The sequence below is a fragment of the Gadus macrocephalus genome, chromosome 16 (assembly GCF_031168955.1).
Source record: "Gadus macrocephalus chromosome 16, ASM3116895v1".
Lineage (NCBI taxonomy): Eukaryota > Metazoa > Chordata > Actinopteri > Gadiformes > Gadidae > Gadus > Gadus macrocephalus.
In genome coordinates, this window is record NC_082397.1 from 16,913,330 (window position 1) to 16,941,175 (window position 27,846).

The following is a 27,846-nucleotide window of genomic DNA, read 5'->3' on the forward strand; positions in this document are numbered from 1 at the left end:
CAAAACAAAGAATGGCGTAGTCTCCAAAACAGACCGAATAACAAAACGGCCACAATCACATTACGTCATATCCATAACTCGACCTTGGCGAATTCGCGGGGCTCGCGAAGAATAAACCTATATACTGGTGACGAACAGGAGCTGTTTGTGGCCAAACGTAAAGTATATTTCGGTTGATACGTTTTAAAAAACAATGAAACCGTGCTACGATATACGGGCTTGTGTGGGTCTTTGTTGTAGGACAGAGGAGAAACCCGTCTTCCCCACCCCCTATTTCCTCCGCTGTGACGGAAGTAACGCGTCTCGCTGAGGCCTCATCCTCCCAATGGCGACTGAAAACAGGCTGAATAGAAAGCGGGAGCAACTGTGGAGGGGGTCGGAGCTCTGTAGCCGAAATTAAATAAATATTTCATACTCGTTGTTGTAACAAAGTTAGTCTAAATTCTTTCACCTATAAAATCCCGACGGATTCAATGGCCAAAAATCGGAATATTTCGCTCCTTGAGTCGGGTAAGACACGCTGGTAACCTAATTGATCTCTCAATCTGCAAGAATATCATCGGGTTAATTGATATCCAACTGTTCTCACGATGTTCCTTCATTCGTTCCCAGAGCTGTATTTTCTGATTTCTCGTTTTCTAACAACGGGTCCTTGTCGAAGAACGGCCGAGGTGAGCTGGCATGTTTGACTTGCGACCACGTAGTCTTGTACTTGAAATCACTTTACTCGCCTGTGTTATTAATAGATCCATCTCTTCCTAAACTCGTATTCATCTATTACAGATTCTAGCCAGCGAAATTCAAGAATACCAGGTGTGTATGCGGTACGCCTGTCTACTGCCACCGCTGCATAGATCGGCAAGCGATCTCTGGTCGCACCGTCTGAAGCATGAAACTTGTACCGCTGGCGACTTTTAATGTCCCTCTGAACGTCTCACTCGTTTGACATCACACGTTTTACTAACTTAATTTGTCGCAGCCCTTTTTTTCTCCTCCTCGTTAAAGCGTCGCTTAACACTATGTTCTTGTTTCACAGCTTTTACCCAGGAGATTAGACTGGCAAGGAAATGAGCACCCCAGAACATACGAAGATTTGGTAATGTGTTTAATTGTATTTCAAAGTTGAAAATCGTTGTTGTGTTATTGTCTTGTGACAGGGAATCGAGCCCATGCTCCAGCTTGTTTACTGTCTTTGTTCGTTCTTTTTTGGCCGTTTGTTGATCTACGGTCTGCAAACGAGCTTTGTGTTACAGCACAGACTCATCGAGTGTAAATTATTTGTTGAACATTGAATGCAGTTACTATTCCAGGAGAGGGGGGATTTTTGGATAGAGCTTTTATAAAATTTAGCTTCGGTGTTGTACTGCAGATAGGGTGGATAGCTTTGCTTTGCACTACGTCAAGATGGCTCCGCCAACCAATGGAAAGCCTTCACACGCTGTCTCTGCGTTGTATTGCATGTGACCTGTGTTGTGATTGGTCCATACAAGGGCTGTGTTTTGCATGATGGGCCCTGCCCTCCAGGAATACTGTATTCTGGTCAATGGGTTCAAACGCAGACGAAGCTATCATAACTATCATATCGCAGTTGTACTGTTGCAATTTCTTGCAAAAAAATTCACACATTTCTATAATACAACCATTACCTGAGCCAGATCAGCCCGGTCACAGCCTTTAATTTTTCCTTTTGTTTCTCTCAAAAAGGTTGCAGCCCACAGACATATTGCACCAGATCATTTGCTTCAGATATGCAAGCAGCTAGGACCCCTCCTTGACAAAGACGTACCGTCATGTGTCCCCGGTGTGCATTCTCTTCTGGGGTCCGGAAAGCAGTCAATGCTTCGAAAAGCAAAAGGTACAGCCTCTTAAAGCTGTCATAAGAGATTTATTTACCTTTGCATGCAGTGTACAGTTGTGTTATCAATCACTATTAATGCTAGGAACAATTAAGTCATCCCTTAAAGTTGGTATGCATATGCATACTGTCTTCACCTAAACATAAACCCATGGTTAATACGGGTTATTGAAATCAATCCAATGGTGTTTTGATCACTTGCTAGTTCACTTGCTAGTGGCATTGGTTAACATCTGACAAATGTAAATTAAATGTCCTGCAATATTCAACCCTTCTCTCTCTCTCAAACACTCTCCCTCTCCCTTTCTATCTCTCTCAGACTGCGACAGTGTCTGGCTGAAAGCCTCGTCATATGCAGCCCTTCACAGGGGCAGACCACCGGAGAGGCCTTTGAACTCCAAGAAGCCCCCACACCTAGGTAGGGCCTGCCTTCCCTCTAAACCTATGATTGGGGTAGGAGTCAGGACTACTGCCCCTCACTCTGAATCAGGCCTGTCAGTCTTCCTCACCACATGTTAGTCAAAGAATAACAACCTGGCAGGAATGAATCTTGGCAGTGGGGCGTTGTATCTTAGGACTATTTTTATAATTTAAAAATAACTTTGATCATTAATAGGATTTCTGCCGTTCAGTTATTCTTATGCCTGTTTTACAAAATAAAAATGCAAATAACGTTTGGTAACGGCTTAAAACGGGGTTTGTCAAATATAAATCATGTAGGTGGTTAAACAAGTATTAAAAAAAAATAAGTCCCACATCTGAATGTGGTTTGTCGTTTTTTTAGTCTTGATTTACAATGTGCCTCGGAATCGTTCCCTCCCTACTTATGTTTTTTGTGATTGCATGATTTGCATCCGATCATTGAAAATACCTATTCATTCCATTGCATTTAATTGCCCTCTGCTAAAAGGGGGTTCTTTGTACGAAGAAAAAACAAGATTTTTGTCCATCTGCTATCTCTTCTGGTTTGTTTCTCCCAACTGCTGGGTTTTTTCTTTTTCATTGGACTAGTTCAATTAGTTGGTTACTTATGCACTCACTTTGCACACACTATTAACTACACACCGCGTGCCACTATGGTACTCCTAATCTCATGCATCTTTATTCATTTATGGAGATCCTCATGGTGTTGGTGGTTTCTCTTGTTCACACAGTGGAGGTGTGCAGGGGAAGAGAACTAACAGGATGTCAGAGATTCAGCTCCATCAACCCTGTCAGCAACTATCAGCACATGAGGCTGCACAGGCGCATTCTGGGACATCTATCTGCAGTGTACTGTATTGCATTCGACCGTGCCGGCCTCAGGATCTTCACTGTGAGTCTAAACAACTATGTTTTTGAAATTTGGCAATTTTATGAATGGACTGGTTTAAATGAAGCTGGTTCTCAATGTATATATTGTAGACAAGACGCAGTTCTCCTTGGTCATTGTTAACGTGAACATTGTAATGTCTTCAAAGGTCTCACCAGTATATGTAACATGAACTCCATCTGGCCTGTCTTTGTGTCTATGCCTCAGGGCTCAGACGACTGCCTGGTCAAAATCTGGTCGTCCTTCGACGGGAGTCTCCACTCCACGCTGCGCGGACACTCTGCAGAGATCACAGACCTGGCGGTCAGCTACGAGAACACACTGATCGCAGCGGGCAGCTGTGACAAGACCATCCGCGTATGGTGCCTTCGTACCTGTGCCCCTGTGGCCGTGCTCCAGGGGCACAGTGGATCAATTACCTCCCTACAGGTGAACAGTCCACCCTGCCGGTGCACGGTTAGGATGATTTTAGGGTGTTCATCATCTCCTTGGTCACTTGGGAGGCTTCTCTTGCCCAGGGAGATGTCAAGAATTCTCTGTGAATCTGTCAATACTTCTTCAGGATCAAACAAATGCATGGCAGATCTTAGGCACAAACTTAATCACTTGCGTATGCGTTTTAAAACTATAAATTCCATCCTGCTTTATGGAGTTTACTGCCTTGATCCGTAGCCAGGTTATGATGACTGAGGTCAGAACAATGTTTAAAATGGTTCCAAAGAACCTATAGTCCTCACTACCTTTTCAATAATGGGCAAAGGGTTAAGGCCTTCTTTTCTTTTTCCAGTTCTCACCATATGCCAAGGGCTCAAAACGTTACATGCTTTCTACTGGAACTGATGCTACTGTCTGTTTCTGGCAGTGGGATGTCAATAATATCAACTTTAGGTAAGTGCCTTGAGCATAGTATTCTACTAATTAGCTGGTGTGTTTTGATAACTCCAGAGTATTACACAATTAAGGGGTTTGTAATTAACATGCATCTTGGTTCCTTTCAAGTGATCGGCCGCACAAGTTTATAGAGAGACCAAGGCCGGGAGTACAGACCGTGTGCTCCTCATTCAGTCCAGGTAATTACTAAGAGGGACCAAGCCTATTGCCTTTCACGTGGCATTCATTCCATGACATTCTGCATGTTCCCTGCATGGATGTGGTAACCAAGCAGAAATTATTGTGAGGCAGAAATCTGATTGGTCTTGATGGAAAGACTGCGAAGGAGGGGATGAGGTGGGGATTAGGGGAATGTGCAAGCCAATGAAGCAATGACGACTCTGCATCATGTTCCTCTTGAACATCTCTTGGAATCATTTGGTGGTGATGTGTGAATTGTGACATGAGGCAGTATCCTGCTGGAGTCGTCTTATTAGTCATTGAGGCAGACTCTGAATGGCCATGGCATTTTTAGGATTCACGGCCTGAACACATTGCACACCATCACACTGCTGCAGGCTAATAGGAACCAAGTTCTGGTGCTCCTGGGCACACAGACTGTGTCATGCTTTGTCATTCTCCACTGACGTCAGCCACACAGTCGCTGGCTGTTGTAGATGCGACGGACTGATAAGTGGGGCATGCCGAGACGACCTTCTTAATTAAACCGCTTTCACTGGCAGTATTCACCATTGTTGGTAAACCTTGAGATGCTGTTGGTTGAAGTACAAGTAGAGGTCTCCTGAGGTGCTAGGAGTGGCATATCGACCGTCAACTTCCATTCAGCATGAGAAGCCACCTTCATCAGTCTTGTTCCACAGGACGGCGTTTAATTGAACAGAGTTATACTAGATGCTAAAAATGAATGCACATTAGCAGATATAGAGAAGGCTTTAGTGAAGCTTTGTTTGATTCTGTTGCTATAATTATTGCAGTGTTTGGATGCATCGTAAATTCCTGAGAGATGTATGCCTAATGTTTTAACCATTTTATTCATTAATCTTCTCCCCATTTTTATAGGCGGTATGTTCTTGGCAACGGGCAGTACAGACGATGTCATCAGAATATACTTTTTGGGATGTGGGAATCCCGAGAAAGTGTCGGAGCTCCACGAGCACACAGTAAGCATTCTAAGCCACACGTCATCACCACCGCTCCGACTTTTACCGACAATGTTGGATGATGACACATGTTGTTAATCCATATTTGCTACTCCTCCCTTAGGACAAAGTGGACAGCATCCAGTTCTGCCACTCGTCAGAAAGGTTTGACAAATGATTCCAAACGTCTGAAAACACTTTGCTGGCTGCGGTGACCGGCTTTAACATGCGGCGGCTGGAAGTCTGACTGTATAATTCATGTGTTCCCGGGCTGATCTCTCAGGTTCGTGAGCGGGAGTCGGGATGGCACGGCGCGGGTCTGGAGGCTCCACCACCGGCAGCAGTGGAGATGCATTCTGCTGAACATGTCAGACACTCTTCCAGGGTACGGTCATTGGTCTGTAAAGGAGGGATGGCCCATGTGTCCATCCCTGAGTGTATGCTTTATCAGTATTATGTTAATCTATTTTACGCAATTCGAAGGTGACTGTCAAAGTTAATGGTGTGTACGTAAAGAGCACTTGTAGATGTAAATCACTTTTTCCACTGTCAATATTTTAGGTTTTCCCTATTTAAAAGATATTGTGTCGTCATCGTTTAATATTTTTTACCTTTCTGAAAAATGACAATAGACATGCAATGCAATGGACAAAAAGTTTTTTTGCGATTCATAATGTGCTCGTTCTCCCTGTTCCCTCAGTGCTGATGCGACCACCGGGGAGGACATGTACTTCAAGCCCAAGGTCACCATGGTGGCTTGGGATCGCCATGACAACACGGTCATCACGGCCGTCAACAACCACATCCTCAAAGTGTGGAACTCCTACACGGGGCAGCTGCTACACATCTTAAAGGTAACGTCAAGCTAGGGCCATTATTATTTTCATGTGCTTGTATAACAGTGCGTACCGTGGCTGCGGTGACTCATTCTGTCTGTGAGGCTCTACTTTAGAGTATTATCTAATTTATTTTCAATTCATTCCATTTCCAATTTGCACTCTTCAAGCACTTGTGTGCTTGAAGAGTACACAAGTGCGACACATCATATACAAGTTGTGTCGTCTTATGCTTAGGCTCTCAGATGGACGAGGAAAGACCATGATGGAATCAACATAACCTTACAATGTTTGTAGCATATTTAGCACTACTGTATCCCTGCTGTAGGGCAAATGCATATTTGCTCATACCTGATCGTATGCATTCTGAAGGACTTGAGACTTATTAGTATTATGAAACTGAATGCGTTATCTTTGTCGGCTGACGACATGGTGGAGTGGCTGGATATCAAATAAAGACTAGTATCCAGTATTCTGAGCACCGCACGCTGGTTTTGCTGCAGGGCCACGAGGCGGAGGTGTTTGTCCTGGAGCCCCATCCCTTTGACCCCCGGATCATCCTCTCCGCCGGCCACGACGGCAGTGTCTTCATCTGGGACCTGCAACGAGGAGTCAAGACGCAGCATTACTTCAACATGGTAAAACAGCAGCATTCAAGCTCACAGAACAACTCTGTTAGCTGTAACTCTATTGATCCCACTATAATGGTCCTTGAACTTTGAATCAAGCTAGTAACCACAGAATCTGCTGGCAAAGCGTGTGTCATGGATACAGCTGTGCAGTTCTCCTACTTTTACTCTTCTCCTGCTGGTGTGTGCGTGCTTTCGCCAATGCCGGGGGATAATGATCCTCAAAAAAAAAGTACATTTCAGGAAGCTAAAAAAGGGAAATGTCTTCTGGTGTTGACTCATGGCTTTCTTTGTTAATTATTCCGTTAGCCAGTTTCTATGTTGCACTCAATAGAGGAGAAAAATATAATAGTTACCTTCTTTTGTCCGTCTGTTTATGGTTTGTTTGCAAATTCTCCTATCAAAGGGATCATATGGATAAAGGTCTCTAACTGTGTAACTTTAGTCATGCGTTTGCCCCCCGTTGACCTGTATTCCTGTACACCTTGTGTCTGTTGTTCACCCACCTGTCCAGATCGAGGGCCAGGGCCATGGAGCCGTGTTCGACTGTAAGTTCACCCCCGACGGCCAGCGCTTCGCTTGCACAGACTCCCACGGCCACCTGCTCATCTTCGGCTTCGGGAGCTCCAAGCCCTACGAGAAGGCAAGACGCGCGGAGTCATGTGTACACCCATCGCACGTCTCTGTTGCCGCGCCAAATGCTGCGTTTCTCTTTCTTTATACTGATCATTTACAAAAAAAACATTGCTTGGAAAACCTTTCAGATGAGGCAAAACATCTAGAAAAACATTACATTTCACACATGTTAGGTACATCAGCCTTGCTCATGAATTCCCTTCAAAACGTCATCGGTAACATTGTATTTGCTTAGATAGGTCTGTACCTGCAGTGCTTCATTAGCCCACTTCCGTAACGTGGAACTAAACCGGAATCGCAGCTACACTGAAATGTTTTTGCAACAAAAGCATGTTAGATAAACATTGCTTCCGTATTAACATCACTACCGTAATTACCGCCACCCACAGCTTCCAGAGCAGGTGTTCTTCCACACGGACTACCGGCCGCTGATCAGAGACGCCAACGGCTTTGTGCTGGACGAGCAGACCCAGCAGGCGCCCCACCTGATGCCCCCGCCCTTCTTGGTGGACGTCGATGGGAATCCGCACCCGCCCAGGTAGGGGGGGGGGGGGGGGGGGGGGGTGTGTGTGTGTGTGTGTGTGTGTGTGTGTGTGTGTGTGTGTGTGGAATGCAATCATTTCTATAGTCAATTAGTAGTATTCTGGATCAGACTTAACTGGGCTAGCATGGTCTAGTAACTAGAACATGCTAGCCCAATGAGTCTGATCTAGAGTATTATTTCGGCCTGACTTTCATCTACATTCAACTTAAATCATATGCACCACAGCTAACACATTAACCCTGAGTGAAAGCTATCATTGTCCATGGAGTAACATCTGTCCTTCTCCATCAACTCAACACCCAGGTTCCAGCGACTTGTCCCAGGGAGAGAGAACATCTCGGCCGAGCATCTGGTGCCCCAGTTGGGCTACGTCGCCACCAGTAAGAACCAACTAAAGCATGTTGTGACTCTAATATCTCTAGCCGCCGATTCTATTTTCAGTACGAGGTTATCACTCCTGGATGGAAAGAAAAGTTTGCTCTAAAATCCTCCAAATCCCATAGTTTGACCACCATCTTCCCAAGCGGCGTCAATGAAGGGCAGCGTCTACTCTGTACTGTTGTTAGGATCCGGTATTGAACAGCTACCCGTCCCACAGGTGACGGCGAGGTGGTGGAGCAGGTCATCAGCCAGCAGACCTCGGATCACGAGGAGACGGCGGCGCGACGCAGCGCTCTCGATGAGGCCATCCGCCAGCTGCAGCAGCAGCAGGACCAGGCCGGGGGCACGGGTGGCACTGGTGGTGGAGCCCAGGTGGTGGGACCGGCGGCGGCGGCGGTGAGGCAGGCCGCAGTATCTGATGACCAGGCTCTGATGCCTGCCCCGGCGGCCCCGAACACGCCACGCAGAGGTACAGTGTGACTATAGCAGGGCTCCCTAACCCCCCCCCCGCCCCGAACAATGTCATGAAAACATGCTCCTTTCCTAGCGCCAGCTAGACCGTTGCGTTGTAAAATAGGGCTGGCGCGAGTGACGCAGACATTTACTTGACACTTGATTATTTGAATGATGCTTCATGAAGCAAAACAACAATATCACGAGCTGTTTGGAAGGAGTCTGTTTAACGAATCCCCTTTTGGTCCGAGTCGAACTCGCTTACGTCAGAGCTTCGATGTAAAGCAGGTCACACGCCAGACAAGCCACTGAGCGTTGGGAAGCGTTGCTTTGTGTAAAGGACACAAGTCAGGAGATCTGATATTAGGTATTGTTCTGTGTTTTAATATAATGGGTGGCAATGGATTGCACTGCCATGCGTGCCAAGGTTTTAAGCAGCGCTCGAAGAGCACTCAGACCGGCTGTATTACGGCTCCACTGGGAGTGGTCTCATTGGAAACGACAACAGATTAAGTTCCAATTTAGACACATGGGTTTTGACTCTATGATATTACTACAAATCAAAAAACTAAAAAGGGTGTTTGTATATTGGGCCGTTTCAATGAAAAAGCACTGCATCATTAGCAATATTCAAGAGCACGCAAAAAGGCACACACTGTTCTGGATGATTGCCAGAAAAGGGGGAAAAAAACGACATTGTAACTGGAGACCATTAACTTATTACTATCCTGTTATTGTTAGTTGGTCGATCTGGATTTATTTAGCCTTCTAAAGGCCTGCAAGAGTGACTCTTGCAGGCCCTGTACTATACAGATCCCTGTATAGTACAGGGTTCTGTATAGTACAGGGTGTACTATATGGTAGTACAGTGTGTACTTTATGGTAGTACAGGGTGTAAAATACAGAATTCGGAATAGTACATGGTGTACTAATAGTACAACCTTCCCTATACAGAACCCTGTATAGTATTCCCTGTATATTCTTTCCATCTCCACCATGTACAATTTCATAATAGTACTGTCGCAACACAGACATTTAATTGACAGTCTTTTATTTTATTTTAGGAAATGTGTCAACATTAGTTAAAATTACAATACCTTGAGTAACTGCTGGAGGACATCCACAAAGCTCACCAGTTGGTACATTGACCACAACTTGGACACGATTTTGAAATGTTCCAAATCAAACTAATACTATTACTGGAACAGAAGGAAGCTACAAGTGAGAGTTTGCTGGCTTTAGTAGTCATTCGAGTCATCACTGAAGTAACTTTTGGTGCCTTTTTAGGATTTAGTGCGAACATCCAATTAGATTATTTTACAAATTTCTGCATACAATTTTCTATATTTGCATATAGAAAATAGTACCGATGCTCAGTGTGTATATCAATCACTTCCTAGTGTGTGTGTGTGTGTGTGTCCTTGTTTTTCCAGAACTGTACATCTAAGTGGTGTTTTACTTTTCTCCCTGCAGCGTCGGTGAACGACCGTGCCGATGTGCAGTCGCCGCCCAACGTGGGCCTGCGTCGCAGCGGGCAGGTGGAGGGCGTCCGCCAGATGCACCAGAACGCCCCGCGCAGCCAGATGGCCACGGAGAGGGACCTGCAGGCCTGGAGGCACCGCGTGGTGGTGCCTGAGCTCCAGCCCAGTGGCTACAGGTAAGGCCCCCCCCCGCCTGGAGCCCCATGGTTCATTGGGTTGTTTTTTGTGTATTTCCTTTTCCAAATCCCATTTCTTTTTTTGCGTACATTTTCCCAAGAAGGAGAAAAGCTAAAAAATTGACTTGATAGTGCATCTCAAATCCGTACAATGATGTAACAGAACATTACCATAAACATTCAGTATGTCTTGCCTGTTTATTTTTTGGTGTGTGTAGTTGTACGCGTCATATACGCCTAGGCTTTGTATAAATATGTATAGATTGTTTTTGTAGGCATAATCCTATTTATTTGTCACGTTTTTTTTGGTAATTCTTTGACATTAATGCGTAAACCATTTCCAGGGAACAGGACGACTTCAGGACAGCCAAAGGAGAAGAAGAGATTGGCTTGTACAACGCCAGGAAGAGAAGGGTGGCCTACGGCAGCTTTCGGGTGAGCTTATGACTAGGCAATGCAAAGAAATGCACCTTTTGAATGCAATTATCCATTTACCTTACAATGATCCAATACCGCTCGCTACTTGCCTTCAGTGGTTGGTCTTCACTGTTTCTGATCAACCATTTCTTCTTCCCTTGCCTAGGACGACTCTGAGGAAGAGCTGCCCTCTGTGAAGCGAGCGCAGGCCCGCAAGAAGCAGAGGCACCAGGCAATCTTCGGCTCTGACAGTCCCGACCGAGTGGAGGCCTTCCTGGACCTGTCCTGCGAGGAAGGAGAGGAGACCGCCAGCTCAGAGGTAGACGCCAGTTTTTCGAATAGATTTAGTGAAAAATTAAGGGCCAAAGCATACTTTTTTTTTATTTTCTTCTTTGCAAGTTATTGCCAAGATGTAATTTTTAAATATTAAGTGGATCATAAAGCCTATTGGATCTTAAATATGCACTTTGATCATCTCTCCAGGACAATGAATTCGATGGCAGTGCACTGGATACATCAAATGACGAGGAGGAATGGCACAGCGAGAGCCCAAGGTATGAAATATCCTCCCATTTCCACAAAACTGGAATTACTGCTCAGCCGTATATACATGTTGGGTTGTATTCCGGAAATCCAACATGTAGCTCTATATACAGAGATTGAGACTCCAGATGAATATGAGAATGACTATATCTCTCTTCAAGGCCCAGTTCCCTGAATCTAACCCCAAAGGTCATTTTATACCAGAGGTGTAATGATTAAAGATGTGAAATAAACACACAAGTTGTTTCGTCATCTATGTACATTAACCGGGAATATAAAGCATTTTCCAATAATATCGCCAGTGAAAATAAAAACAGATGGGTTACTCAACCTTTATAGCCTAGTGAGGACAAGCTTATAGAATAGAAAGCTTTATTGTCATTATACAAAGTACAACGAAATGCAATGAGCAGCTCCTTAAAAGTGCACACATAGTTATCGGATATATAATATACAAAAGTAATATATAAAAAAAATATATATATAAAAAAAAAAAATAGTTTAACTTAAATACACAGTAAAGACCACAAACAAACGGCAAATACGATAAGACAGATACATCAGTGCAGATCTGAGTTCAGTATGGTGACAGCTTTGGGAAAGAAGCTGTTCCTGAGTCTATTTGTTCTGGCATATATGGACCTGAAGCGCCTGCCAGAGGGCAACAGGTTGAAGAGATGGTAGCCGGGGTGGGTGGTGTCCTTCAGGATGCCTCTGGCCCTGCTGAGACAGCGGGAGCCGTAGATGGTGCTTAAGGAAGGCAGAGGGCAGCCAATGATTTGCGCAACATTTGCCACCCTCTGCAGTTACCCTTATGCTCTGTCCTTTCACCAAAATCTCCTGTATTTAGAGGATTTAATTGTACTGGAGCTTCACTTTATAATCCAAGTGTAAACTAGTACTAGTATTTGCAGGTTGAGGGGGATTGTGATAAGTGGGTGTGCAGTCTTTATCCTTCATATCTTTATGAAGTAAGAGGACTGTGTTGAGAACCACAAATAGGCTGTTTCCTCCGCAATGTCCTACAACTTGTACAGTGACTATGACAAAGATAACGGATTGGATACACTGACATATTTGCTGGCAAGAGTCATAGAGAATGGACCTAGGTGTGAATAGCTATTGTTGATTTTTCAATAAACTGAATTTGTATGTTATGTGTATAGTCCCGTTCAGCTCCATGTTTGGAAATTGTTTTGTTGCCGTTTTTATAATCGTTGTACTGTAATGTACTTAATATTTTGGAATTTCTAAAACAATTTTCTTCCAGTTTTTCATTGCCATTGTCTACCATGACAACATTCTTGAACCATACATTTCAATCATGGATTTTAACTTGCATAGTTGTACATGCTTTACACATAATAAAGCATGCACCACCTACATTATGTCTTTATTGCACTTAATTGTTAACCTTCAACTTTAATTTGGATTTTCAAAGATATCTGCCATTACTTAATTGACTTACAATCCCTTGCCTGGCCGTAGTAAATTATGTTGAGCATGGCTTCTCTCTGTTGCAATCCAAAATCAATCTCTACCGCGTGATTGATTAGGGCTTTTAAAGCTTGCGCTTTCCTGAGAGACTCAAGGGTTTCATAATTTCCTGATTTCACTAACTCTCAGAGTCCATGTTTCCATGTCCTGCTTCTTGGAACAGACGCCATGTCTCTTACCTAATAAACACTATAAATCAAGTTAAAGTAAGTCTATATGGTAAGGAACAATTTTCTGCTTATGTCATTGTCTTGTGTAGCAATTGCATTGAAACCTCCATTTCTCCGTCGGCACAGCCACACATCCAGCGACTACTCTGACTGGACGGCAGACGCCGGGATCAACTTGCAGCCCTCGACTCCCTTGTCGTCACGGAAACGGGCACGCCGGCCGCTGAGCAGCTCGGAGGAGGAGGAGGACGCAGCGGCGGAGGACGAGGAGGAGAAACGGCAGAGCGATGAGGAGTCATCTGGAGTGAAGAAGAGCAAACAGAAGGCCAGGAAGCCCAAAAGCAAGACGCCAAGGGTAGGATCGCTCAGTTCTTCCGTTGGTGGCATGCAGTCTAGCTTTGTTTTTTTCACCATATTATTAAGTCAATATCACGGTTGCCGGTGGAAGTGATTGGGTGGCCAATGGTGGTTTCGGAAATAAAAACCCATGGGGCTTTTCAAGAGGCTAACCTGTAACAGTTGACATGTTGTGCAGCGCCCTAAACCCAGGCCATCGATTAACCGAGAGGTGTCCAACGAGTTCAGACCCTCCCTGTGGATCACTGACGTCATTCCCCGGAAGTCTCCCTTTGTCCCCCAAATGGGAGACGAGGTTAGTACTCATGTGTAACTCTGGAACTATGTTAAGATAACTTGAGGGATGCACCGTTTGGGTTGCATTTGTACATCATTTTGTTACTGTTTCTGAGCCGGTCTCTGGATGTCCCCCCTTATCTCTCTCTTTCAGGTGATCTACTTCCGACAGGGCCACGAGGCTTATGTGGAAGCGGTGAGCCGCAACGCATTGTACCCTATTAACCTGGAGAAGCAGCCCTGGAAGAAGATGGTGCTCCGGGTAAGACCCAAGCCCCAAGGATGCCCATGACAGCGTCCCAAGTTATACAAGCGGACCATGGGACATCATTTTGCAACGCATTCATTGATAGCATAGGACGGACAGTGTATTTTTTAAATATTGGGCAATATGTATATTTTTTATGATGGCAGTAACGCATACCACGTACATGTTGTCTGGTTCATGATGCATGGTGTAAAACTGTGTGGGCTTTTACTTCTAGGACCAAGAGTTTGTGAAGATCACAGGGATCAAATATGAAGTGTGTCCTCCGACGCTCTGCTGTTTAAAGCTCACTCTGATTGACCACGGCACAGGAAAGATCACAGACAAGTCCTTCTCTGTCAAGTAAGTCCAAGCTCTTCTGGGTTTTGTTCTTACCTTGATGGCATCATCAAATTAAATACAGACGATAATCTGGCATGCGGCAGATTATCATCTGTATTTAATTTGCCAATAATAGCCCGCTATGACAAAAGGGAACATTCTGCAGATTTGATGCAGCCATAACAACCATACAAACACATGTTTGTGGTCCTCTAGGTATCATGACATGCCGGATGTGATCGATTTCCTTGTGCTGAGGCAGAACTATGACGAAGCCCGGAGAACCAACTGGAAACCAGGTGAGTCTATATTCAATCTCCCCAGCAGGGGGAGTTGACTGTACATCTACGTAGATGCATGCATCTGACCATCATCAGCGTAACGAGTCATGTCTAGCCAGACACACGGAACACACTTCGCGTGTGTTCTGTGTGTCTTGCTTTGCCTTCTCTCCTCACCCGTGCGTTGTCCTGCCCCCGCCCAGGTGACCGCTTCCGCTCTGTGATTGACGACGCCTGGTGGTTCGGGTCCATCGTGTGTCAGGAGCCTTATCAGGCCCCCTACCCAGACAGCCACTTCCAGTGCTTTAAAGTCAAGTAAGGCAAAGAGACCCGAGACCTGATATTGATTTTATTGTTTTTAATATTTGGAAAAATGACACCCCAAAAAAGTTTTATGTCCAGTGTACCAAATACTGTGGAAAAAGAAAGTGTCGTCAAAAATGAGTCTGGAACAGGTCTTGCTTCTCTGGCCATCTTGTAGTTGTTCCCCAAAAGGACGCACCACTAATGGGTCTCTTTTTCCTCCAGATGGGACAATGGAGAGACGGAGAAGCTGAGCCCTTGGGACATCGAGCGGATCTCTGACATTGGTAAAATCGTTCAACTGCACCACACCATCATCCCCTTATCCACTTATCTGCTGGCAACTCAAAAGAGTAGAGCTTTTAACACTCCATAGCACTATAATCAGTCATTTAATATATTCATATATTTCTTTGTTGAGTGAAACATCCTCCGCACAAACGTGTAGAATTCAGAACATCATTAAACCGATTACAGCAATCGCCCAGGGCTTGTCGTTTTCACTGTGGCCTCAAGTCTGGGCTGAGTAGGACCCTAGGTTTGAGGCCGCTGTATGCAGTGGGACCAGCGGGGTGGCACCCGGAAGGTCTCACTAGTGCCCATAGACCTGCATGTTCCTGGGATCTCGGGGTTTAAAGATGTCAGCCCCCATATTGCGAGCTTCTGTTGCACCACTGAGCAAATCAAACGAACGGTCCCCCATTTTTGTCCCGTGTGCCGTCTGCTGAGTTAACTCTATGCTTGCTCCAGGTGATGCTAAGCTATCCTTTCTTTTGGTTTCCATCGTATAGACCAGCGGCCAGAGACGGATGGCGGGGGCATCCCCGTGACGGCAGAGGAGATGAGCGAGCTCATGTACAAGCCCCTCGATGGGGAGTGGGGCGACCGCTGCAGGGATGAAGAGTGCGAGCGCATCATCGCCGCCATTGACCAGCTCATCACTGTCGGTGTGTTAACTACACACTAACACATACAGACACACGCACACACACAGAGGATGCCTTTCTGTAGCAAACATGGCTTTTTTTCTATGTGTACAACAGAGATCGCCGCTCCCTTCTCGGGCCCGGTGGACATCGTTCAGTACCCCACCTACTGCACTGTGATCGCCTACCCCACCGACCTGGGCACCATCCGGCTGCGGCTCATCAACAGGTTCTACAGGTCCGTCCCACAAATGTTTCCCCTTTTAAGAAGCCTGTGTTTAATTAGATCCACTCCATTCTTCAGACAAAATATTCCAACCCGTTGTCAACTGCAGACATCATTTCTGGTCTAATTATGTTTTGCTATATTAACGTTTTGTTGAGGTCGATATTTTGAAGAATTACGTTTTGTTCCTTGGCGACACCTATGGCGATGAGCAGTCATTTTTCTGATACATAAACAGTCAGTTCTTAACATTCATTCATAATACTGCAAATGCAGTCAGTGGGCCATAGGCTCAATCCCCATGTTTCCATAAAGATCTTCCAGATCGCCACCATGAAGCTAGGAAGGTATACCAGCTTACAATACATCACGTGGTTCTCCTAGTGGACTTAAATAAACGTATTCTTTCCAGTCTCGCAGTTCAACCATATTTAATTTTGTTTAGTATAACAATATACAGTATATTCAATATAAATAAACGATAAAATCCGATCAAAATAAATGAACAATTGTAGGGGTGTGACGATACATTCAGCTCACGAGACGAGACGAGACACGATATTGGGTTCACGAGAACGAGACGAGACGAGATTTTAAGAAAACTACAATGACAAATTATATGACTGGACCAACAGACTTTTATTTAACCAAGTCGCGCATGCATTTTGAAATGTTTTATTATAACTCTTTACATGCATGAAATTTAAACTAAAACTAAAATTTATAGAAGTTAAATAAAAATAAATTAAATTAAATAATTCTCTTTTTTTCAATTGCAAACAATATTATGTGCAAAACCAAATCAAAGTACCCAAAATGTACTTTGATTAAAGGTATTCGTTTTCGCCGTTATTCAGCCTCTTCTTCTCCTCCTCCAGAAAAACACGACCGCATTGCATTGTGGTATACGGGAGTAACATGTAGGCTACATCGTATGTACACTCAAATTTTGGGTATTTTAAGTGCACTATATAATGCATGAAATTAACCACTGAGAATTCGAAAACCACTACAAAATGGCGAGCCCCCTAAATAGTACACTATATCCGTGATAGGGAACGATTTCGAACACAGCTTATGGCTGCTTTCGATGCTTCCCCTCCTTCTCCTCCTCTTCTTTTCCTTCTCCTTCTTTAGGTTCTGGCAGGCTAGATGTAGCAAAGGCGCATTACTGCCCCCACAGGCGACAAATAGAGGTTTGGATAAATCACAAATCTCGCGAGACCGATTTTTAACGCGACGGGTAATATCATCGAGTTTAATCTCGCGAGATCTCGTGGCACGAGATCTCGTCACACCCCTAAACAATTGCATCAAGAACATGGAAACAATGTACAGAACCATGAGCCATAAGATGCTCATGTGCTAACTAAACATGTCCACTCTCCTATGAAGTGCTAAACTGCAATATTGTTGCGCAATACCGATCTCAATTTTCTCAATATGCAGTAGGCCTATAACATTACAATATTTCATGGATCCAAGCAATCAGTCTATAGCCTACATGACAACACACAAACAAAAAGGCTTCGATATGCTATAGAAGCCTATTCGTAATGCAACACTTTGGCCAATGCAGCCTCCTATGTCAGTAGGCCTACTGACTTGGGAGGCTGCATTGGCTCAAGTTGTTTGGATGCACGTTGTTTTATAACAATCAACAACTGAATAAATGCCAGGTATAGCCTCGGAGACTGGCACGTAATCAGTTCACTTGCAAATGAAAGCCTGCAGTATGACCGATCGTATGACATTATTTAACCTTCCATCTACAGCAAATACGATCAGACAGATACATCATTGGACACATACACAAAGCACATTCGTCCAACCATGGCGGTTGCTGACAACATTTTACACAACAAGCCAAACGTCACCACGGCAGGTGCGCTCTCTCTCTCGCGCTCTCCCTCTCGCTCTCGCACGCACATAAACAATCCCCTCCAACTCCAAGGCTACGCTGCTTCACTAAGACCACAACCAACCACAAGGCCTTCATAACCATGCAGTATGCCGAAGCCGGAAAGGACATGCACGCGCACAGTCGCACACACTCATCTTATGCACAACAATCAGTTCTATCATCACAATTCAGTCACTGCAAAGATTTAAAAGATAGCCTCATATCTTAAGTAAGAATAGACCCAAAGTGTGAGTGATACACTCTGGTTTAGCATTCGCTTGCTAGCGGTTTTTAGTATGACTTGTAAACATTGCGTCTTTCTTCTGCTCTGAACATGGCTGAATTGCATACGCACCTAGGACTGGCTGGCTCCGCTTGGCAGAAAATAACATATTTGTGAATAAATGTTTTGAATTCTGAATACTGGACATGGTGAGCTTAAAAACATTAGTGACAATTTCTTTTGGACAAAATTTGAGACAGCCTTCAAATTTTGCTTTTGAGGCCTTCAGGGGGTCTCATGGGAAAACCTGGGGGGGGTCGAGCCCCCCCGGACTCCCCCATATTTCGCACTCTCTAAACTCCAACTCCACAGACGGCTCTCGGCGTTGATTTGGGATGCACGGTACATCGCACACAACGCCCGCACCTTCAACGAGCCGCGAAGCAAGATCGCCCATTCCGCTAAACTCATCACCAATGTCCTCCAAAAGTTTGTCAAGTGAGTTCGGGTCACATGCTGCTTTTGGCTTTGGTCTGGTTCCATAGAGGTTTGCAGGAACATTCAGTGGTAGCACTTTGCCTAATTGATCAATTGTACTCTCATGACTCCTGCAATTTCGGGGTTGTTTCTTCTTCATGGTTGAATGGACTTATTGTTAGTCGCTTTTTATATGAGTTTTGTCTAAGTAAATGCAATGTAAACATGAAATCCCATGAACTGATTTAGTGTAAATGGATTCATTATATTCAGAGTTGATTATAGATTGTTTTCTACACTTCATAATACATTTTTCTCATCCTGATCCCCTCAGTGACCCAAGTTGCACAGATATCATGGAGATTTACAATGCAGTGGAGGAAATGGATGATGACGATGAGGTAAACCTCGATGGCCTTTTGTAGACGAGCCATTTTTGGGGAACAAATGTTTCAAATTCCATAATATAAACTAAAAAAATGCTCCATATTGGAGAATGCAAATGGGTTGCTGGCTTGCAAAACCGACTCGTTTGGGTTTCCAGAAAACACTGAAGGATCAGTCTTTCAAATTCCTGGCAGCTGTGAATTCAATGATGTATTGGGTTACGAACCCTAACTATAAAGCTTTTCTCTCTCCAGGATGATGAAGCAGAGGCACCAGGCACTTCGACCGGTCATAGGTTGCGTCAGGTAAAGGGAACATTTTCTAGATGAATGATAAACCATGATCCAGGTTTGAACATTTAAACTGGAGTGTTGTTACTATAAATATACCTTGGAGAAATCACAATCAAATATTAAGATATTTTAAAGGGAACTTGTTTCAACTGATTTGGAATAAAAACAATAACACAGACTGAAATATTAAATCAAGGTTTAAATTGGTTGTCCTGAAATGTAGTCGGCGTTTAGTGGCTCTGGCTCTGACACTCCCCCACTCCTCTCTTACCCAGCGCTCGGAGGAGGTGCTGCCGGACCGAGATGCCTGGAAGGGACAGTGCAAGAGTCTGATCAACTACATCTTCGACTGTGAGGACTCTGAGCCCTTCAGACAGCCCGTCAACCCCAACAACTATCCAGTAAGTATTCTCAACAAATAAATAAATGAAGCTATCACAACCATGTCATCGAACAAAAACATAAACCGACGGCTGAATTGAAGTTGGTTGAGAAAAACGTATAATACTTAACTAGATATAAAGTCACTACTATAAAATGGTGGCTAAATATGAAGCCGTGCCTGACTAACATCCCAATGTCTTCCCGTTCAGGACTACCTGGATATCATCCATGCCCCCATGGACTTCGGCACAGTAAAGAGGGTCCTTGAGGACGACCGCTACGACAACCCCATCGAGCTCTGCAAGGACACGCGGCTCATCTTTGCCAACGCCAGAGCCTACACGCCGAACAAGCGATCCAAGGTATGGAGGGACGCTTCGTCTTAGGGCCGGGCGATGGAACTTAATTTCATGATAATCACTGGTAACTAGGGATGTCCCGATACCACTTTTTCACTTCTGATACCGATACCGCAGCTTATTTGCAGCCGATACCGATATCAGTCCAATACTTTGTTTTTTACTCTTGAACAAATAATAATAAAATATATGGAAGCACTTTGCTTGTGATTGTCAATAAGCCAAAACACATTGAAACATCTCACTAAAGAAAAGTTGAATGGCTTAAATCAAATGAAAAGATTTGAACCGAGTTCCAATGTAAACATGCACACATTAAAAAAAAATTAAATGGTTGGAAACAGTTAAACAAATAGTGAAATAAGATTGAAACGGCCGATATATAATAATCATATTTCCAATCGATTAATCATTTTAATAGATTGGAAGTCTGCAACGTCTGAAATGGTTCGCTTTTGCAATCGCCAAGCTTGTGCTTGGCGGTCTCAACAGCTGTGATCCGCTCTTGCCCAAGCTGGAGTGTCTGACGTGACCGCATGATCGCACTCGGCAACAGCCGAGTTGAGTCGTGCAATAGCCAGGCGATTTCTTCTTTACGGATGAATTACTGCTGACATGTCTGTTCAACTGGTAGCTCTCATGCCTTAGCTCTCATGCGCATGCGCCTAATTGGCAACTATTGTTGTTATCACGTGAAAAGCTGCGCGGATTGGATCCTATTTATGTCTCCCCTCTAGGGGTGTGAATCTTTGGCTTCAGACGATTCAATTCGATTAACGATTCAGTAGTTGTCGATTCGATTCAAGGACAATTTTTTTTTTTTGGAACGATTCGATTCTGTAAACCACGATTCGATTCAGTAACTTTGAACCAAAATTCTATATACATGAAATAAACATGCAATAATGTGACACCCTGTCATGGGTAGATGTGTTGGAGCGTCTTGAACTAGGTGGAAAATCACTCAAGAGCAGACGAGAAGTTTGGAAAAATATGGGATCTTTTATTTTCCCAATTTAAGGCCCATAAGGCAATAAAAATAAAACGAAAATCAACAAAAAGAAAAATACTTTTCACTAAACAAACTGAATGGGCTTGAGTCACAAAAACATCAATTCGAACTTACGCATACTGGACCTTTATATTATTGCTAGATTTTGGCGTAGCCAAAATATACAAAAACTGCAATAAACATAATTACAGAAACTCTGGGTCACTTCCGGTTTACCCGGAAGTTATGACGTTAATTTAAACCCCGTTGATGCGGGACACATTCCCTAATACAAAGTCTAGATTCTAGACGCTGGTAAGACGAACATTTACGCTGTGTTAACATGTAACTTTTAAACTAAATAAACAAACCTGGAATTTGACAACGACATACTTGTTTGAATGGTTATTGCAACAGAACAGGTGACGTTAATGGTAAATGGTATTAAACAGAACGTTGTAATGATGGTACTTGCAAGATTGTATTAAACTGCCGTAGCGCGCATGATAAATGACATGGTTGATAAATGATTTTAAAACAGTATGAAGGTAACGGAATACATAGTCAAACAAGACAAACACACACAGGCAACATTGACGGAAGCTATGCCTGACACACCCCTTGTCAATTTTACCATTATTATTTGCGAAGCCAAAATGTTTCCACACTTTGGATTTCAAGTTTGGTGCATTAACAATCTCGCTGCCGCTCTCTGCCATGTTTGAAATGCACCAGTAGAGGGTGAGGGAGAAAAAAAACTCTCGTGGGACTTCCTTGCAAGCTGACTAGCTGATGACAGAGTTACGGATTACCGAGCTGCACTTCAAATCGTATGAAACCTGAATCGATTCATACGATTTAAAGCATTTATATCGATTATTGGTGAAGCCAATACCATATGATATCAAATATATATCATATCAAACTAGTTTTCCCTTCTCTGGCGTTTTCAATCTTCCTACTTGGAGTCTTCATTAGTATACACTATAAAACGGGGTTCCAAGATAATTCCATATCCTCTTTCCATGACAATACTATTCAAAGAAAATAAGAAGACTATTTAATCATCACCCAGCCCTACTCCATCATTTCTGGGAACGTCGGAACCACTCTAGGAATACCATCTTTCCGGTATTTTCTATATTAACAATGCGATTCTTGGTTGGTACACGCGTGATGGTGGACTGATCTCTTCCGCCTCCAGATCTACAGCATGACCCTGCGTCTGTCGGCCTTCTTCGAGGAGCGCATCAGGAGGATCCTTTCGGAGTACAAGACGGCGGTGAAGAGCAGCGAGAGGCTGCGCCGCAGCCAGCGCTTCAGGAAGAAGATGCAGCAGGGAGAGCCATCGGGCGTCGGCGCCTCAAGCAGGTCTGTAGCAGCGGACCACTTCGATTCACAATTCAGGCCGTGCACTAGGCCAGGCCCTGCTGTCCTAGCGCACGGCCTTCTATAGATAAGGCTGGCGTTGATGAAGCTGAGCCTCAACATCACTGTTCTTTAATCAGACACGCCAAGTAACGGACCATTTCCTTGTCCGTTATTAATGGCAGAAAAGCCAACGTTGACGACGCAAAGGCATAAATACGGCATAGCAGGCTCTGAAGTCTATTGATTTACATATGCTGCTTTTGTTCAAGTCCATGTGCCGCAATTAAAAGTCCTCTAATCTCTTTGCAGTCAGAAGAGGGCTGCCGTGAAAACTCAGGAAAAAGTGGAGTCGATGTCTGTGACCAAACCTACCTCAACCAAAGTGTCGGCTCCGGAGAGGGCAAGGAGGCGGAGCCGCAACTCGTCCTCGGACTCCAAAGCAGCGTCTTCGTCACCAGGTGGGAACCAAGCCCGCGTCTTAACAGACCACACGACAAACATACGTGGACCTGTGTACATCCTAGACCTGTGGTGTAGCAATGACACAGGAGAGAAAGATGTTCTTCTTCAATATTTTATTTCTTTGAATGTGCTACTATAATAACAATAATAATAATAATGTATATAATAATATGGAATCGTTTTATTTTGTACTTGCATCTTCATGTAATATGTCTCTGCCTCAGCCTCTGAAAGTGAGTCAGAGGAGGAGAAGCGACCTGGGTCGGCCAGACGCCAGAGAGAGACCAGGGGGAAGGCGCGCGACAGAAGGATCCCCACCAGGAAAAGAGGTACAAATGATAGTCAATTCAATATACTAGGCCGTAGGGCTGCTCGATTATGGAAAAAAAATCATAATCACGATTTTTTTGGTCAATATTGAAATCACGATTATTCAAACGATTATTTTTTGAGTTTGAAAAGATGATGTATTTATTCAGCATGTCTCTCTCAAAACACTTTGGAACTGAGAACTTACACAAAAATACACAAAATGGTCCAAAAGAAAATGTTAAAATCAAAAATTATGTACAGATATGTACTGCTGTTCTGCACTCTCTATAAAGCATTAAAAAAAAATAATGAATTCTCGATTATGTTAATTCTGTGATCGTTTGACGCTAAAATCAAAATCGAAATTCGGTTAATCGCCCAGCCCTACTAGGCCGCCTATAGGAGGTGAACTGCTTCACTTTGCTCAATATCATAGTGTCTTGCTGATGTCTTGCTCCCTAAACAACCACATTGATAAACGTATACGGTTTCATTCATGGTCAGTTGCAGATAGCGAGAGTGAGGAAGAGGAGGAGGAGGAGGAGGAGGAGGAGGAGGAGGAAGCCGCCTTCTCCAGTGAACCCGAGGAGAGTGAAGATGGTGACAGGGTGGCTTCGTCCAACTCCTCCCGTCGCCGCTATCCCAGCAGGTCGAAGACCAGCAAGAGTACACGTTTGACCAGGACCAGCACTGCCCCCGACCGAAGAAGACCAGGTAAATAAAGACTTACTCAGATCCTTCATGTGCAGGCCGCAGTATTATACATTGATCAAAATGACGGAAATATTAAAGCTAGGATAGGCAATTATGAGAAACCATCCAGAGTAAGCTATATTTTGAAAGGATCAAACTGAAAAATTCCCAGCCTTACCTTCAGACCTGCCTAGAAAGCCCCTCCTCTATTGCTGAGCTCACTAGCTTAGCAATAGGAGCAAGCTTGCTAGCTTGGCAATACGTAGCGTTGTGGTAGACTACGGTCATGCACAATGAATACGCAGGTAGACAGAGGGATAAGCCATCCAATCATCATTCCTCTGATTGGGCGGGTTTTATTACAATCCTGCAAGATGCATACTATATTGTGTTTTTGGACTGCTGTTTGGATGTACATTTAATTTAAAAACATTACAAACCACGCTTAAAAAGTCAAGGAAAAGCCTGGGTTCCATTTCCTCTCTTGATCAACTTTAACTGTACGTCTCTTTTCTCCCAGCAGCCAGGACTCCTATGAACGGCCACGCTGCCAGGTCATCTCGCCGGGAAAAGTCCCGTCGGCATGACGACGACAGCCAAGCGTCGTCCCAGGATGAGGATGAAGAGGAGAAGGAGGAGCTGGGGGATCATTCAGGCCACCGTTTTCTGAAGAGAAAGACGGCCCGTGCTGCCATCAACAAGATGAAGCTCCTGGACGCCTCAGACGAGGACTACGAAGAGGAGGAGAAGGAGGCGAAGAAGCTGAAGAGGAGCAGTGGTAGCCGCCTGCGACAGACCCCCCGGATCAGCAAGCGCACCGCTGTCATCCAGAGCGACTCGGACTCTGAGGACGTATCCTCTGCACAGGGTAGGAGGTCGTTTTAACAGGCCTGCGCCAACACCGAAGTCGCTCTCCAGAAGTGTTTTCAAACTGCTTTGTCACTATGATAGAGGTTCCCTTTTTATGAGGTTGCAAAATAGGCTCAGCACATTGGTGGGCCACAAATGAGGGAGCAAAGACGCTGTGAGTTGTCTGAATGCTGACTGTTGTTTTTGTTTGTCAGCTTCTCAAACCAAAGAGGAGTCGACGGCCGACTCCAAGGACGAGGAGAGCGACGCCAGCGCGTCCCCAAAACCCCAGCAGAACGGGGACGACAGTCCCAGTAAACACAAGGCAAAGAAGCAAGCATCCAGGACAGAAGGAAGAGGTAAGAATGAACCGTCTCCATGATCCTGACCCATGATCACTTTTAGACCTCATCATTTTGAGTTCCTTTTTTCCTGATGAAAACCTCTTTCTGTTGCAATTTCCAGAAGACTCATCCCAAGTAAACGGTCACAGTGCAAAACCTCAGAAGGCTGACAGTGATTCTGACCAGCATGATGAGGGTTCCAGTGAGGAGGAGGAGTCCCAAGGAGTGGCGGCCTTGTCTCGGACGCATTCCAAGGTCAATGCGGCAGCATCAGCCAGGAGAAGTAAGGTCACTCCGGTTGCAAGCGAGGAGGACGAGGTAGCGGATACTAAGAGCAGGCCGGTGCGACGCAGGCCCGCTGTGGACTCTGACTCTGAAGACGAGGACTACGTTCCCGAGAAGAACCCGTTTCAGCAAAACGGGAGACGAGCGGCAAGGGAGGACCAAGGGGACAAATCCGGCGGGAAGGTCAAAGCGCCCCTAAAACGGGACGACGCTGAGTCTGAGGATCTCAGCGACGCTCCCAAAGGACGGAGGGAGCACCGGAGGGAACCGGAATCAGAGGAGGAGGAGGAGGAGGAGGACGCCGGGAGCAATTACTCGGATGAAGGCCGTAAAAAGACGCAGAGGCACAAAAGTAAATCCAAACGATCGCGTGGCACCTCCCATTCAGAGAGCTCCGAGCAGGAATACAAACCCAGGAAAAGGCAGAGGAGGAATCGCTCTGCTGGTTCCTCGGACAAAACTTCTGAAGAGGAGCTGGAAAAGCGGCCACGCACCCGAGCCCTGCCCAAAAAGAAAAACATCAGTGAGGAGTCTGCAGAAGACTCTGCAGAAGACTTTGCCTCCAAGGATCGTGTGAAACAAAGAAACGGTAGGATCAGCGCCACCTCCGCTGAAGACACACCCGTGCGCAAGTCCTCAAGGATCTCCCCCGATGAAATTACACGGAAGGCACGTTCTAAGAGGAGGCGCACCTCGGACACCTCGGACTCGGAAGACGGAGACAAAGATCAGTCGGCCAAGACGAATAGGAACTCCAAGGAGATCAGTGCAAAGTCAGGCTCCTCAAAGTCCTCAAAGCCACCTCAAAGGGAGTCTCGTGGGAAACCCAAACCGGAACCCATTAGCAGTCAGGAAGAGGCCTCCTCTCAATCGGCTTCGGACGACGAGAAGGACGCAGCCGCCAGCCGCTCGCGGCGAGGGAAGAAGGACGTGCTGCGGCCGAAATGCAAGCGGGAGGACGGCTACAGAAGCAACAGCTCCGCCTTGGAGAGCGAGGAGCAGTCCTCCTCAGAACACTCGGTGAGCTCAGGGTCCCACGGCAGCAGCAGCCCCAAGAGGAAGGGCCACAGACGACCGGCCGGAGGCAGCAAGAGGATGCCGCGCCGGCCGTTGAGGGAGCCAAGCCGAAGGGCCGCCGCCGGGAGGGGGGCGGAGAGCGATGAGTCGTCCAGCAATCCACTGCGACGGACTAACGTCACCACGCGGAACCGCGGCAGGCAGATGGTCACCTACAACGACAGCGAGTGACGATTGGGCTCTGGGCGCAAGAGGAAAAAGGACACTAACTGGAGATCTTGAAGACACTTGATGGACGCGAAACGGTAGTAGCACTGGAGTCCTCTCGAAATTACTGTGAATTTGTTTTCATTCAGGGATATTTATAATTTCTATGAAAAAGAAAAAAACGAAAAACAAAACTTGTTTATAAATGCAAAAAGCAATTGAACCATTTGAACTGCTGCTGGTTTTCACAAGGACCCAGAGCAAGTCCTCCTCCCATGATGCTTTTTGTGATTTAGCCAGCAGGGGTAACCATTCTGAGGAATATTGTCCGCTTGGGTGCTATCTAATATACCTCTGTTTAATCAAGCATATTGCTGGCTTGCACTAAGATACACTGTAATGAGGTATTTCATACACTAGTTTTGCATTAGAAACTCAGGGGTCAACTTAGTTTACTGTAGTCTCAGACTTGCAGTTTTGTTTTTTTTGTAAAGTGACTGGCAAGAGGAAGGACAAGAAGCGGGTGTTAAGAAGGGAGATGTCCAAGCACATTCACTGGGACAACAATGACTCACAACCTTGACTACAGCACTCCTTTGTATACCCACAAAACATGTTTGCTTGATGTTATTGTGTTCATTCATATGAGCCAAAATGTACAATAATTGAGTTCTACTTTTCCCTAAATTTGAGTACATTTTGTCATGTTCCAGTCAATAAATGTAAATATGAGATTGAGAATGAACGTCAAATGATTGTTATAATCATTAAGTAGCAAGGTGTTTATTTACAAATTGAGCATTAATTTTTGTATGACAGTTGAGTGCATTGGCTTGCCATATGTCACAAATTGGTACTGTTTTGCAAGTACAAGATCCTTAAATGTATAAAGCAAAACACTGAGATTTCTCATATTGGGAAGACTTTTATTGTTGTCCTGACTCCTGTGTTAACTACTTTCAGTATTAAGTTCTTCTTTTTTAGAGTTGATTTGAAAAATTTTGCCAGTCACCTGGGATAGTTTAATTTTAGGGGAGGTTTTTCGAAATGGAGCTGCATTATGAACTTTTGTTAATTTTTTTCCTACTACACGTTTAATAAACAGTTTTAACATGAATTCATATAACGCGTTAGGTTGTGAAGCGCAATCAGTTATTTCTCTGATAAATAAAATCATTTCACAGCTTATTCTGGGTTTCCGTTTTACTTTTGATTCAGTTCCTATTTCAAACCAATCATAAAGCAGTTTAGCAGGTTGGGTCACACACCGGACAGGTAGCTTTAAGGTCATTTTCTTATAGTTATACACACCCAGAGGCCTCTCCATTTACTGAATTACTAGAATAATAATTGACCACTGAATCTCAGTTC

The 27,846-nt window shown here is 44.7% G+C and overlaps 1 protein-coding gene across 3 annotated transcripts; it reads left to right on the forward strand.

Moving 5' to 3' along the window:
* The first annotated feature begins 40 nt into the window (after positions 1-40).
* Positions 41-27,663, forward strand: brwd1 (bromodomain and WD repeat domain containing 1). Of its 3 annotated transcripts, none has more exons than XM_060075067.1 (44): positions 41-510; positions 613-671; positions 784-813; positions 1,037-1,096; positions 1,705-1,855; positions 2,175-2,273; positions 3,010-3,170; positions 3,375-3,596; positions 3,955-4,055; positions 4,167-4,237; positions 5,118-5,218; positions 5,322-5,362; positions 5,481-5,582; positions 5,898-6,051; positions 6,537-6,671; positions 7,177-7,305; positions 7,688-7,836; positions 8,146-8,222; positions 8,441-8,692; positions 10,150-10,333; positions 10,678-10,768; positions 10,917-11,069; positions 11,234-11,304; positions 13,087-13,315; positions 13,496-13,612; positions 13,748-13,855; positions 14,079-14,203; positions 14,399-14,481; positions 14,667-14,778; positions 14,992-15,053; positions 15,558-15,713; positions 15,810-15,930; positions 18,417-18,542; positions 18,856-18,922; positions 19,163-19,213; positions 19,477-19,602; positions 19,795-19,947; positions 22,140-22,306; positions 22,616-22,764; positions 22,993-23,097; positions 23,609-23,794; positions 24,294-24,641; positions 24,838-24,981; positions 25,088-27,663. In XM_060075067.1, exons 1-44 carry the CDS (start codon positions 474-476, stop codon positions 26,497-26,499), a joined length of 6,777 nt encoding a protein of 2,258 aa, XP_059931050.1. In that variant the 5' UTR covers positions 41-473; the 3' UTR covers positions 26,500-27,663. The 3 variants fall into 3 exon arrangements, with proteins under 3 accessions (XP_059931050.1, XP_059931048.1, XP_059931049.1); XM_060075065.1 differs by having other exon boundaries at positions 45-510; positions 23,585-23,794; XM_060075066.1 differs by having other exon boundaries at positions 55-510; positions 23,585-23,794; positions 24,297-24,641.
* Positions 27,664-27,846: the final 183 nt, after the last annotated feature.

Excerpts from the sequence above, each read along its gene's own strand:
- brwd1 (XM_060075065.1), top strand. The coding sequence starts at position 474 with ATGGCCAAAAATCGGAATATTTCGCTCCTTGAGTCGG. Across the intron at positions 814-1,036 it reads GCGAAATTCAAGAATACCAG|CTTTTACCCAGGAGATTAGA; the intron begins GTGTGTATGCGG and ends CTTGTTTCACAG. Across the intron at positions 22,765-22,992 it reads AGCAGCGTCTTCGTCACCAG|CCTCTGAAAGTGAGTCAGAG; the intron begins GTGGGAACCAAG and ends TCTCTGCCTCAG.